The sequence below is a fragment of the Hemibagrus wyckioides genome, linkage group LG04, assembly GCF_019097595.1.
Source record: "Hemibagrus wyckioides isolate EC202008001 linkage group LG04, SWU_Hwy_1.0, whole genome shotgun sequence".
Lineage (NCBI taxonomy): Eukaryota > Metazoa > Chordata > Actinopteri > Siluriformes > Bagridae > Hemibagrus > Hemibagrus wyckioides.
The window spans coordinates 20,893,296-20,908,743 of record NC_080713.1 but is presented as its reverse complement, the minus strand read 5'-3'; the positions used below and the strand labels follow the sequence as shown (position 1 = coordinate 20,908,743).

Here is a 15,448-nt window from a genome sequence, read left to right as displayed (position 1 = left end):
GCATACACACCCCACATACACACAACCATATATACATATACAGCATATACACACACCACATACATCCACCCACACCTTTTCTGATAACGGGGTTCAACAGGCAGTGTATCACTGCGCACTCTGATAGAGGGAATGAACGGCTATGACACACTCAGAATCCGCTGGTGCCAGATGCCACCATCAGGAGCGCCGATTCTTATTCATCCTGATGGAGGAAAGACGCCCGGCTGCAAATTACGTCTCCTCTCAATTACGTCTGACATTTTCCACAACTCTCGTTCACTCTGAATCAACCTGCTAAATATGCACGGCACTAATTATTACTCACCTGATGACTTTTTGTTTAAATGTTCCCATTTAAATAATGAAAGCTAGTGTTCTCAAACAGTGCTCTGTAGAAGCAGAGTTTTTTTTCTCCCCCACCCCACATATACGCTCACTAAATTAGTGTGCCTTCCTGTATTACCATACAAGAAGAAAAACAATAATTACCATTATATATATATATATATATATATATATATATATATATTTATATATATCTCAAAAGGGCCTGGTCTCGAGCTGCTTTCCATAGCAAGATATTTTAATATGCTCTCTACACTAGACCTCCAGCTGACTCACAGTGTGAGACAGTATGGACCCGAGCGGCTAAACAACTATTTATTGCAGCTAGGGATGCTGGGATCAGCAAAAATGTTTATGCACAAGACCTCTTACCCTTTTCGAGACAGGAACCTTGTTGTAGTAACGGATGCAATCTTTACCCAGGAAGTCGAACTCCACCACGCAGTTGTCTCCATCGAGAGTGTCGTGTAGGGTAATGTGCTCAACACGCAGAGAACAGCAACCCACTGTATCTGCCGTCTCCCCCTCTTCCTTTTCATTACCAGCTCTCAAAGCCAGCTGTATGCACACACACACACACACGTTTGTAACAGCAGCCTGGTCACAAATCCTCTACAGTACAGGTCTCTTTGTCTAACAGAAAGTTAGAAGAAAGTCAACTTATGAGTGGGTGATGCAATTTCAGCACCTTTTCAACAATATAATTCTATAATGTTAGACACACTACATGGCCAAATGTTTGTGGACGCCGGACCATCACTCACACAAACATATAGGACTTCACTAAACTGTTGCTACTATGATGAAAGCACACAATTGTATGTCTTAGTATTTTCATCACAGGAGGAGTCTAAGGGGTTCAAATATATTCCATGCATGACAGTGCTTCAAGTGCAAGCTCAATGAAGACATGGTTTGTTAAGGCTGGAGTGGAAAACTAGCTGAGAGTCCTGACCTAATAAACTGGAACGCTGACTACGTGCCAAACCTCCACTCCAATATCACTGCCTGATCTCTCTAATGCTCTCGTAGCCAAGTGAGCACAAATATCCAAAATCCAATCCCAGAACAGTGCAGGTCAAAAGTGGGGCTAAATCTGGAGTGGGATTTTCAGTAAGCACATACACTATCAGTCAAAAGTTTGGACACACCTTTTAATTCAATGTTTTTTGTTTAGGGATTTATTTTCTACATTCTAGAATACTGGAGATATCAAAACTAGGAAATAACACACATGGACTTCAGTAATCCATATGTAATGACAACAAAAAACAGTCAGTTGTTATTTTAAGACATGAAGGTCAGGTGTTCTGGAATAGTTCTTGCAAGAACAGTATTGTCGAGTGCATTTGTAAAACCCATCGAGCACCATGATGAAACTGGCTCACATGAAGACCATCCCAGTAAAGCAAGACCAAAACTTACCTCTGCTGCAGAGGAGAAGTTCATGTAGAGTTACCAGCCTCAGAAATCACCAATTAACAGCACCTCAGATTAGAGCCGTTATGAAGGCTTTACAGAGCATCAGTAGCAGACATATCTCAATATCAACTGTTCAAAGGACATTATTGTGTATTTCGGCCGCCTTCAGCATTGTTTTACAATGTAGAAAGAAATAAACATTAGGAAAGACCATGGAATTAGAAGGTGTGTCCAAACTTTTGACTGGTAGTGTACGAGTGTGATGGTCAAGTTTCCACATACTTTTGCCATGTTGTGCACTAATCAAACCGCACATGCTTGACTTGATGAAGAGTTGCACAGATGAAGGAAAAATTTCATGCCCACCTTATGGAAAAATGACATATCTTGAATGAATACAAACATTTTTGGAAATTGGATGACAAATGTCCAGATCTTGAGCTGTGTTCAGTGTAAAAGGTTTATAAAAACCAGGTATCCAGGTATATGACTAACTGTGTATTGACTCGTGAACCTTGTGATGCTCATTGTGTCAGATTTTTCCATATATTAAGTTTAAACATGCAAAACCCCCTCAATCTTATGAATCAATGCTGTTCAATCAATAGTATGTATGCACTGCACATGGTGCAAAACTCTCCCTCCATTCCCTACGCCCTTATGCCCGCTGTACACCAGATGTGATGATACATCAACATGGCATTTTTTCACAGAACGTGCAGAGACTCTGTATCACTGTGTACTAGAACAGTAATTTTTCACTTGAATTCTAATTCTGCCACATACTGAGCTCAGCACAGGCAAAGCCAGAAATTTTATTAGCATTCACGGAATTTATTTAGAGTGACTTGAAGTTTGTCATATTGAAAAGTATGACCTTGATAAGCCTAAATCAAATCAATGAATACATCTATACTGTATCACTAGGTCACGGATTAAGATTAGCATCAGTTGAAAAACCTTGCTGGGAAATAATATAACAAAGAATGCATGATCTTTTAAGAAACTTATAAGTGCAAGTTTAAGTACTTCAGGAATAAGAAGGTCTTAAGACCTTCTTAAGTTTTTAAGAAGGTCTTAAGTTTATTCCACTAGCTAATGTAGGTGCCAGATCAGAGAAGAGTCTGGATGCGAACCTTGATGGTGGGACCAGCTGAATGGTCCTGAATGATCAGAGAAAGCATGGTACAGCGAGGGTGTGATAAGTTATTACTTATAGTGGTAATACAGCAGACAGTACAAAAATGCACATCATATATTTACTAAAGCAATGCAAGGATGCACAATGTTCTGTGATGCTTTTCATGCACATCAGAAACAGCTTCGGTTAATTGGTGTATTTCTACAACTGCTGATCTCCTGGAATTTCACATGCAACAGTATCTAGAGTTTATTCGCATCCAGTGACCAGAGAGGTCAACAGAGAATGGCCAGACTGGTTGGAGCTGGTAGAAAGGCTACAGTATCTCAAAGAATCCCTCTGTACAATTGTGGTGAGCAGAAAAGCATCTCATAATGCACAACACTTTGAATCTTGAGGATGATGTGCTACACCAGCAGAAGACAAGATCAGGTCTGTTAGCCAAGAACATAAGGCTGAGCTGCAGTGGGCACAGGCTTACCAACACTGGACAATGGAAAATTTGGAAATGGGAAAATGTAGCCTGATCTGATGAATGTTGATTTCTGCTGAGGTACTCAGATGGTAAGGTAAGAATTTGGATTCAACAGCATGAATCCATGGATCCAACCTGCCTTGTGTTAAGAGTCCAGGCTGGTGGAGGTGGTGTAATGTTTTCCTCTCACACTTTGGCTGTTAATACCAATGAACCATCACTTGAATACCACAACCTATCTGAGTGTTGTTACTGATCTTGTGGATCACTTAATTTCCACATTTTCCCATCTTCTAATGGCTACATCCAGCATGATGCAGCATGTCACAAAGCTAAAGCCTCAATCTGGTTTTATAAACATGACGATGAGCTCAGTGTTCTTCAGTGTCCTTCCCAGTCTCTGATCTGAAAACAGTAGAACACCTTTGGGATGTGGTAGAACAAGATTCACAGCATGAAAGTTCACCTGAAAAATCTGCATGAATTGCACGATGCAGTCATGTCAACATGGACCAGAATCTCAAAGGAATGTTTCCAATGTCTTGTAGAATCTATGCCAGAAGAATTGAAGCGGTTTAGAAATCAAAGCAAGGACCTACCCAGGAGTAGGATAGTGTTCCTAATAAAGCGATCATTGAGTGTATTTGAATTCAGTAAAAAATAGCTGATTTTATTATATTTTTATAGCTGTGCTAACTGTGTGGTTTGTGTATTCCATGACTGCAAAAAAAAAAAAAAAAAAGTTTTAGACAGGGAAGATAACTGAAATCTTCAGTAAGCTCAGGAATGTGATATTTATAGTACACATGAGTTGGTGATAAAAAGAACTGTGGAGGAACCGTTGATCCGAATATTGCACAATACACTCTAGTATCAAAGACCTTAAAGATAAACATTACAGGTTTACATCTGAAGCCCAGGTTGAGAGAAAATGTGTTTGTGCTCTTTCTCTCTCTCTCTCTCTCACACACACTTATACAAGGCCTGACTGACCTTGTCGATGAAATAGAGGGCTACAGCTCTCTGCCTTATTCCCATCTGTTTGGACTTCAGATCTCGCAGGTACTGAGCTCGGATCGCATCCACACATGTCTTCAGCTTGCGAGCCACTTCGTATTTCTCCCAGTCCTTCTCTCCCTGAAACACGATGCAACACCATGCAGTTCATATTTAACTAGAGATGAGCAACATAGCAATATAACATCAATGTTGTGATCAATCATGATGCAATACACTCCTTTTAACTTTCTGATGTCATAGCTTGTGTGATCTCTAATATTTTATAAGTGAAATGAGAAAGTCATCTGATTTGATATGTAAACTTTGATATGAATCCTTACATTTGTAACATGTAATAATAACAATATTATTATTAATAATAATCATAATCATAAATTATATATATATATATATATATCCATAGCATAACAGCAATCAACAATGATCATGAATATAAAACTTGTATAATAATATAAAAATGCATGGCCTCTAATATATATATATATATATATATATATATATATATATATATATATATATATATATATATATATATATATATATATATATATATATATATATATATATATATATGCCATGCATTTCACACCTAGGCCTTCACTGGTGTCCTTCCTGAATTAATCCACCTCTATAGCATCATGGCAACGGCAATAGATACTAATCAACCGTTAAATAAAGTAAAAAAGAAATTAGTCTACAGTATCACACCTCACAAGGAATAGTCCATTTTATTACAGTTACTTTTCTCAAAAAATACATTCTTGATGCCGTATGCAGCAAACTGCAATCTCCGGAGGACGCAGCATCCGAAATGAGACACAGTGAATATAGAAACACTGTATAACAGTACGTTGTGTCACAGGCTCTTATAGCGAACATGAATAAAATTAATTACATTACATATAGCAAAAAAACAAATTAACACAATTCAGTCTCACAAGTTTCCTTTCACTGCAGCAAAAAAAAAAAAACCCACAGCCCACCCCGGGGATCTGGAATCAAGGCAAACTGAAAACCCAGAAAAAAAGAAAACCCAAAAGCATAAATGGTTCTTGAAAAAGCTTACCAAATATTTTGAAGAATCAAAAGGATTTTCTTGAAAAGTCCACCTTGAAAATGAATTTGTAAGGATGTCTGCGACCAAATCGATTTCTTCTCCTCTGTCAGCCATTGTTAAAATATATATATTATTTAGTTTGTGCAGTTCACTGCCTCTGACTACTCCAATTATCCAATCAAAAGACGTGAAATTGCTGATGTAATCGTATGCCTGCTAGATGGCCCCAGTGACGCCAACTCGAAATCTGATTGGTTAATGGATCAGTTTCATTGCCACTTATTTTAAGCTCCGGGTGCCTGCATTATTAATTCTGAAGGCCTTATGGCCGGGCAATACATGATGTCAGCCACTAGCTGAAATATGATTGGATAAATACTCTTATCATAAATATACACTACTGGAAGCAGCGCAACCGAGAGAAAAGCTATGAAATGTAGAGAATAGACTATTGGGAATAATTTAATACACATTCATGGAAAAATATATTAAATATATTAAAATGCAAGTCAGTGATTCAGATCACTGCTGTTTAGGCCAGCAGAGAAGGCCTTGCTGGCCCTGACGGTCCGCTACTGATATAATTATATCAGTTAACACTGTTAATAAATAAGCACTGATCCTGTTTGCCCCCCCCTGCACCATAGCAACATATCAAACTCAGCCCTGCAACAAGATTCGCAAGAGATTAAACCCTCCCCGGCAGCGTACACAGAACCGTAACGGATCAAATGTGATACACGACATAAAGTAACCTTATATTTCATGATGCATCATGTATCACAGAAATGTCTCAGATACAAAAGTGCCAGGATACATTATTTTTGTCAAATCAGCACTTAAACACAAGATTTACAAAGTGTTGCACTGACTGCACGTAGCCACAGTGGGACTTTTCTACAATTCCAAGCTATACACACATGCTCCGGAAATGTAAGTAAATAAATAATTAATTTTGTGTTTACTTCAGTTTTGTGTCTTTGCCAGTTAATTTCCACCTCTGTATCAGAGATCAGCTTATGCATTAAGTCTGTTAAATGCAGGAATTTAATGGTCTAGCAACACGTCTGCCCTATACACATATACACACGTCTGCCCTATATTACATGTTGCCACAGTAACACTGACAAACTGACATTGTGTATGCTCTTTCGGCTATAGAAAGGAAAGTAGGCACGGGGGGCGGGGGGGTGGGGGTGGTCGGGAGAATAAAGAAGTCGCAGGCAGTGAGGCAGAGCTGCAGTAATGGAAGAAAGGAGAGAAGAAGGTACAGCTCGTAACTCATTCTAAATCTTCAGTCCTGTGGGAATAACCTCGCTTATTGTGACATGTGGGTAATTGAGTAATGATGGAATTGATTGCTTTGCATCCTGATTTGATTGTGTGTGAGAAAGGCGGCGAATGGAGCGAGACAAATGACAAGATGAAGCATGCGGCGAGGCGGACGGGATGAAACACGCTGGCGCAGAAAACACTTCGCTCTCTGGTCTGTTTTGATTAACCAGCACCCGGCACTACAGCTAAATGTCATCATAACTAATCTATTAACCAAGGGGGGCAAATACAGATTGACATGCTTAGGGAAATAAGTGAGGAGGAAGACAGGGGAGGAGGGGTAAAAAAAAAAAAAAGGAGGGGGGGGTGAGGATGAAGAAAGATCAAGAGTAAGAGGATGAGAATACCTTCAGTTTGGAATTTGCGTTCAGCATGACATATTTGCAGGAACCCTGGACGTTCTCGGTCCAGCTGGCCAACCAGGTTACCGTGTTGTCATGCCGTACCTCTTTCCAGCTGTGACCAGCAGGGGGCACTGGGATACGGGAATCGCTGTAGTGCAGTGGAATCACATTCAATGATTATAGTTTGACAATTCACATTTATTTCACTATTAGGTGTGAAGAAATCTGCATGTAGACATTCCTTTAGTTTAGAAAACTTGGCTAAATTTAGACCTTCGTCTATATTTGACTTAAACAGCAAGAAAAGATAACAGTGCCACCTATCAGGTACGCCTCAAGCCTAGAACCTTATACAGTATGACACAATGGTGGTCGCTGTGATAGAATTCAGGTATGGCCAAAAACGTCTTTACTTTCAGAACACACAAATATATTTCAACTAAATGCCATGCAAGTTATGTGAACAACTCCCTTGGCAGTCTGCCTGCAAAACATCCGCAGTGGTAAAAACAGTCATTACGTCTAAGCGTGTCTAAGCCTTTGCCAACTAGGTGCGATTTTCTGGAGATTTCATCAGACTTTCGGATTGTTACGTGCCATGCTTACTACAGCTGTCGCATCATCAAAACACAGCAGACCAAAGGTTTTAAAGTGACCTAATAAAACAGTGACGACTTAAAATAGACCTAGCGACAGAACAACGCAGACTGAATGAACGCTGATCATCTTCCCAGCAGTAGCGTGAACAGAGATGATGATGACCGTGATGAGGCTTGGGTTTAAATGCCACGACCTACACTAGTGTGCACAAATCAAAGTGAGAAACTTTCCACTGCAAACCTAGCGTTCTTTGGAAACTTAGTGGTCGTGTTTCTCCATAAGCGTATTAGGTTCCAACTTGTGTGAACTTCATGTGACTGAAAAAAGTGTGAAAGATTAACATACTTGAACCTGAAGTTTTCCCCAACGGTATATACAGGAGAAAACGTCAAAAGTTCATCATTTCAAGGGTTTTTGCAGGCTGCTACGTCTATACACTCAAACAAATACGTAGCAGCATCCGTTATAAAAAAAAAAAAAAAAAAACTGCAAGCGCAAGCACATAGTACTGTCCTGAAGAAACTTGTGCCAGAATACAGCACAAGAAGAGATTAGCACAAGATCTGCTATCCCCCCCCGCAGCTGAATCCTCTGAGCCTGTGTGCTGTTACCGGCTGCAGTTGATGATAACGTCCTCCGGCTGAAGCCTCTTCTTCAGCATGCCCTGTTTAGGATGTTCTCCTCTGCCTCGGAAGAGAGCTGGAGGTTCGATCTTAAAGTTGCCGATGCGCTCGCGGTGGTGGTCCAGCATACAGTAGCCGTACTCCTCCAGAATCTTCTGATTGGCCTCTTTAATAAGCTGAGGTATAGAGAAATAGAAGAGCAGCTTAGTTTACTTCTGGTCTGCAGTGCTATGTTGATCTGTGCATTTTTCCAGCATGGTTTACTGTGTTATGTGTTTGCAGCAGTATAAGATTACTGTGTAGTCCATGTCCCCTCTGTAGAGACACAGCAAGCAATAGTCAAGTGAACTTTTCAATATTCATTTATTTCAGGACAACAATGCTTGATCCAAAGTGCTGTACATAAGATCACATTGTGTCATTAAATAACAACATGAGAAAAAAAATGAATATAATTTTTAAGATAAGTGCTAAAACAGAGCAAACCTCACATTAAAAGGGAGTAAGCAATATGCTCTCTCACCCTTTTGTCTTAGTACAACATTCAGCGACAGACAGAAGGTAATGATTACAAGATCTTAGCTTTCTGGTAGGAGAGTAAGGATGGGGGGAAAGGTCAATAATGTACCGTGGAGCTAGACAAGTGCTACATTTATACATAAATAACAATTTTATCATCAGTTCTGAACTTAACAGAACTTAAAGCCAGTGAAGAGATGCCAAAAGAGGGGAAATATGTTGTGTGTTTTTGCTTCCTGTTAGAAATCTAGCTGCTGCATTGTGCACAGGCTGTAAGTGCGATAAGGCAGTCTGAAGGTGGTCAGCATACAGAGAACAACAGTAGTCCAATAAGGCTGTAATAAGAGCGAGTGAACCTCAGATCGGAGGTCCCGTGATGTACTGCGATTTACGGCGAGTGGAGAGGGGTTGAAAATATTTTTAAGGGAGTAACACTAGGACACAAAAAGAGTACACTGGAGTAAGAAATTTAATGATTAAAAATAAATAAATAAATAAATAAATAAATAAAAAAAAAATACCTAACCACGAATGAGTGGATGGCGGGGGAATAATTTGTGAGGTACCGATTTCTATTTTTGTGACCTTTCGACGTGATTACGTAGTACGCAGTGTCATGGACGCGCATCCTAGAGCTAGTGCTAGATGAGCTTTTGTAGTTAAAAAGCATAAAATTTTTCTTTTTATAAGAAAATGACCGATCGCTTCTCTAGATAAGACCCTTCTTTCGCGGCTGGGATCGTTTAGCGCTTTCTGAAGCTGCATTTAATCAGAAGTTCACTATATGGAGCAAAATCCTAAACTGCGTTTTTAAAAAAACATAATTTCTTTACGGCTGAAGAAAGAATGACATGGAGATCTTGGATGACCAGGGGGTGAGTAAATGTTTTTCAAATTGTTGTTCTGAAAGTGGAATTCTCCTTTAAGACCTGCTATAGAATTGACAGTCACAAATAATAAAGAAAAGCGAGTAAAAGGGAGATAACCAGTCACTGGCTGAACGATTCACTTCTAAGACTATATAAATAGTCACTTTAATATCTAAATAAGGTTTATATTGTAACTAATGATACTACAGGTTCACCCACTCTTAAAAAAAATAAATAAATAAAATAAAAATCTGATGGAATATACAAAGTCTCTTACCCGGAGAAAATGATCGATTGAAACAAACATCAGCACTCAGTAGCAGCACCCGGAGCATCATTTTAACCGCCATTGTAGATCACAGCGGCACGGGGCTGCTGTCACTTGAAAGCTAATAGAGAGCTCTTTTCAGCTGTTATAATGTGGCTGTGTAACCGTATAACATGTAATGCATGTCAGTTGTTGCCATCCAGAGCTATCAGAGTGCGCTCTATACATTTCATGCTGTAGACAGATTGGGACCTCTGGTGTTCAAGCAATGCAATTGTTCAAACACATGCATAATTAATAGAACGCCCATACACATGATGTGAATTGCAGACTCCCATGATGCACTGCGTCATGTTTTTTTTTGTGTGTGTGTGTGTGTGTGTGTGTGCGTATTATGTCCTGATGCATGATGAGTCTGGAATGATTTCTGGAAGTGTCATAAAAGCCTTCACCACAGATTATAGCCAAAATATTTGTCAACAACTTTTTTATTTCAAGCTATTTCTTAATAAAAATCATATAATAAAAGATTATAATAATAAAAGAGAATAATAATAATAATAATGCACAGTCATCCTCTCCTTTGGAATACATTAACATATTTATTTCCCTTACTCTGTATTACTGCAACTAACTAGCTGTCCATATGTTATTATCTTATATCACCTACCACCTTTCTGCATAATTAATAAGGTTACCAAGGAACTGGGCAACACATTACAGCTTTTATATGTCCAGTGGGGCATATAGCTAATAAATGCCTCGTTTGTCTACACTTGCACATGCCTCATGGGTTGCCTTTCAAGGAAAAGATGCGAAGGTGATTGGTGTATATTCCTAATCATATGTAAATTAACAGATGCCTGAAATAATATCAAAAACCTTTGGATGGCAAAAGAAACACCTGGTCTGATTGTCTTTTTAATGAAATGTTCATATGTGAAGGCGGGAGTACACACCAGTTTCTCTTCTTTGCTCATGTTCTTCCTTGCCTCCACTTTCTCACGGTGCATGGCATGCAGCTCACCAAAGTCGCACTTATTGAGGTCCGTGATCAGCATCCGCTCTTCCAGAGTCATCTCCTGCATATACACACACCCCAATCAATGACTCCAATAATGAGTTACATCCCCTGATAACACAGAAAAGAAACACAGGTATCCTAGAACAGTGAGTCATAGGTAACTGTATCTTTATAAAATGAAAGAGCAGCTAAGGATTTAAAATACGCTCCCTGCATCGGTGTAAAGTAATAGGAGGTTAATAGCCGCCTTAATGGACCGCAAATCTTCATGCTAATCCGAACCACCGGAGAAAATCAGAGCACTGACCTGCCTCATCGCTAATGATCACTCCCATCCCTAGAGCACAGGAGGGCAGGGAAACAGAAGGGCAGAAGCGGTTGGAACCGTGGGGAAGGTCACGGCTCCTGGGACGATTTAACGTGGTCCTGGTTGTATTATATATCACAATGTTTCTTTTTCACATTGTTAAATGTCTCCCTAACAGCGAATCACTGTAATCTCCGTGCCTGGGGGCTGGCACCAGGGGACCTCGAACATGCAATTTCAATTTTATTCTCTCAAAAGTGTGACCCCATTCCTCTCTACCTCTGCCTCATGCTGTCCATTTTGCTTGTGTGCGCACTCGCTCACACACAAACACGCACGCACACACCCCAATGGCACCCCTGGGGCAGCTCGTGCATAAGCCAGAGAGAGAGAGAGGTGCAGAGGACGAGGAGTGAAATGGACTGCAAAGTGTTTGGCCTTTTTGACACATGCAGCAGCTCAAAGAGCCATTATGATGAATAAATCAGCTTTGACATCATCGCAGCATGACCTCAGCGCCAGTGGATTGGGCAATTTGTATAAATCATACAATGCATTCAATTAGAAAATAAAGTGTATAAAAATTTAGAGCAGAGGTCATCAAGGTATGTTTTTTTTGGGGGGGAGGGGGCAGGCAAATAAACATGAACAAGCTCTGGTTCTGTGGTTGATTCAATCGCATGCATTTTATCACAGTTATGTTACTGAAGGCAGCTCATTAAACCGGAGGCATGAGCTTGGGAAGACTTTCATATAGTTTTCATTTTCATAAACTAAAAAAAAAAAATAGAAATGATTGATATAAAGACAAGAACGTTCAAAAATAAACAGACAGAAGTGTGTTCATTCTCTCCACCTTCAGACAGGTGATGCATCTGTTCAGAGTAAACGCATCTGGTCAAAAATGGTAAGGTGAAACTTTATGAACCAAAAACTTAAAAAAATTTTTTATAGCTAATCATTAATGATAAACTGCTTTCTCTTTTTCCTTGGGCATGGAATGAGTTGCAAAATACTACTACATTAACAAGCACTGAGTTGTCACCTTTCAGTCGCTTACCTGAGGCTTAGTAGGCGAAGAATTTGGCATTACCTGAACAGATTTCACTTGTATAACCCTGGTGTATAGAGTACACGGAATATCTACACTGCGTAAGCCTGGTCTTGTGCATCCCATTAGTGCAAATGGGTCTTTAATGTGAGCTAATTAGCGAGAGCACTAAAACACATCGACACATCACCCCTATCTGTGCACACTCTCTAGTGTGCACTTCCACTTAACCTTCTGCTTTCTCATTACTGTTTGCTCAGTGCCGCAGAAGCCGCGGTGTTCAAAAAGCGACTGCGGTGCGCCGCACGCGTGCCGAGATGCATTCAATTCAACAGCAGCTGTGCTCAAGTCACGGCACTGAACTAGTTATTTAATCAGGAATTAAACCAAATAGCGCTCATTTAAATAAATAAATAAATAAATAAATAAAGGCCATAATTAAAACTGTCGGATTTAGTATATTTTTAAAAAAAATATTTAAACAGTCATCATCACAGGCCTGTGGTGCGAGTGCTCAGTGGTTCTTGCTTCATGTTTGAGATCAGGGTTATCATTTCTCAGATTCAGGTTACGTAACGATATCAGGTGCCTGTACATCATTCTCTTCCCTTTTCTCCTTTCAATCTTTCAATTCCTCGCTCACTCTCTGACTGACACCGGAGCAGTGGGCGGAGACTGTGCTCGCTGAGGCGAGGCGAGGCTTCGGTGTTATAATAAAAAAGTTAAATTGGATTTGTTCGTATGGGGGGGGGGGTGAGTTGTCTGGATTAGCATATCAATGCCTTTATACAAATCGCATTTTCAAGAGCATTGAGCGCTAAGCAGCACGAAATTAATTCTGCATGATAGGCTGTAGGCCCTGCTCGGGTCGGGTAACCCCCCCCCCTCCCGCCTCCGAGTGAACCATCCATCATCCATCTCTTCTCAGTCAGGCGTGCATATCTGACCAGGAAAAAAAAAAGAGAGGACTTCCGAAGACGTCTTTGAACTCCAAAAGAATCTATCTGAAATGATAAGGGGGGGGGGGGACCCTGAAGAACGAGGGGAAATAAATGTAAAGTTCAATAATCTTTCTTGGTCGGCCATACATATGAAGAGATTAATGGAAAAATCGTGAAATCATTAATGCAGTACTACTTCAAATGTGACACTGCAGCTTGTTCCAATCCCAAATCTCTATTGTATCTACAGCTTAACGAGAATGAATAGACTTTCCACTTGATCCTTTTTAATGTTTGTCTGCTGAAGAACCAGATTGATTTCATTTAGCTGAAGTGCACAATGCTTCAAGCTGCTTTAACCTCTCCCTCTCTAGCGCTGTGAGAAGGTCCGTTTCTCGCAAAGCACCATTTTAGGGCTGAAGTTTTGCATCACTTTTTCACAGTTTTGTTTCCAAATCAAGTCCAACTGTTGTAGGATGGCCATGAGAAAGCATGCTCTCTTCCTTCTGCTCACTTTTTTATTTTTAAATGAACTACAGCTTTACCAGATGCTTTGAAATATGTGGTGGACTAAATTTCGCTACTACACAGCTGATATGAAGTAAAGTATACAACAAAGATTCTTCAACACATTTCTAAGATGTAGCACACTACATATATTGCATTTTAAAAGAAACTTTTATGAACTTTTTTGAGAAGGCACGCACACACACACACCAATACTAACACCAATTCTGAAAATCCCAGGAGATCACCAGTTATAGAAATACTTAAACCAGCCCATCTGGCACCAACAATCATGCAACAGTCAAAATCACTACATTCATGCACTAGCTCTCATCCTGCCCTCTGCACTTACAATACAGAAAATAACTTCAAAAAAACCCAAACTCAGGACAATTATATGAAGCCAAAATAGTATTTAAAAGTGTGAGGGTTAGATAAATCTGGTCAGGTTTTCAAACTATGCAGCAAAGGCTAAGATTTACAGAAAATGATTCTGAAGAGGCCTCGTGTAGTAAAGCAATAAATAAATAAAACTAAAATAAATAGCGAGGGTGGACAAGTTATTACTGAGAAAGGACAAGTTCAATGTACAGCCTAGTTGTAAGGATGGTAACTAATAATGTAATAAAGTATAGTGAGACACACTGTGTGTTTTTTTTTTTTTTAGCCTGGCTAGCACCTTTTTCCCCCCCCCAATGCAAGACCGTAAGGTGGCCGAGTGTCTGGTTATGTCCGGTTTGTGCTGCTCTTTACGTTATCTTGGAAGCTCGTCCACTCACCTACATGTTTCCACCTCTGAAAAGGTCACATTTCATTTCTGCATGCTAATTAATCTGACTAAAAGGCAATGTGTGTTGCAGCGGGCAATGGGAGTCGTAATGAGGAGCGAGTGTTAAAGCTGCAGTGTCTCACACCGACTACTCAGATAAAGAGTAGTGTTTTTTTTTTTTTCTTTAACTGAATGTTGTAGAAGAGAAGCAGAAAAGCTCTGGCGACTACCAGACTGTGACTAATACAAAATTTTCATTTTAATAATTGTTAAACATTAATATAGCAACGAGTGTAGTAAGCTAGTGTGATACAATTATAGCAAAAAAGAAAAATATACCAAAAAAGTGCAGTCTTTTTAACCTATATCTTCTGAAAGCTCCATCCCTGAACCCCAATCTCACATGCTTTCGACTAGACGACTTGTGTGGGTGACTTGTGTGATTAATATGAAATATGATCCATCACTGCACGTTCGACATAGCTAACATTAAACAAGTACACACCGAGCCCTGACCTCGGCTCCACTAATCACTTCTGGAATAAATTAGAAAGCTGACTGGATCCCAGGCCTCCTCGCCAGAAATCTGTGCCTGACTTCACTAATGCTCTTGTGGCTGAATGGACAAATCCCTAAACCACGCTTCCAAGCCTAGTGGAAAGCCTTTGTAGAAGAGTGGAGGTTATTATACAAGCAAAGGGAGTTTAAATCTGGAAAGGGATGTTCTAGATGTGTGCACATGTATGTGTGATGGCCAGGGCTACATTTTACACAGCGTATATAGTCAATATATACACGTGTACAGAATATAACTACATTAATTAGCAG

General features: G+C 39.8%; 1 protein-coding gene across 2 annotated transcripts in view; it reads right to left on the bottom strand.

Moving 5' to 3' along the window:
- The window catches only part of zgc:173742 (DNA topoisomerase 1), a 63,849-nt gene that overhangs the window by 19,915 nt on the left and 28,486 nt on the right, over positions 1-15,448 (bottom strand). For both annotated transcript variants that reach the window (XM_058387195.1, XM_058387196.1), the window contains 5 exons: positions 10,981-11,103; positions 8,354-8,541; positions 7,146-7,290; positions 4,380-4,523; positions 721-906 (listed from right to left, as the gene is read on the bottom strand). In XM_058387195.1, coding sequence (XP_058243178.1) covers positions 721-906; positions 4,380-4,523; positions 7,146-7,290; positions 8,354-8,541; positions 10,981-11,103 — 786 coding nt within the window. The remainder of the gene's footprint in view (positions 1-720; positions 907-4,379; positions 4,524-7,145; positions 7,291-8,353; positions 8,542-10,980; positions 11,104-15,448) is intronic.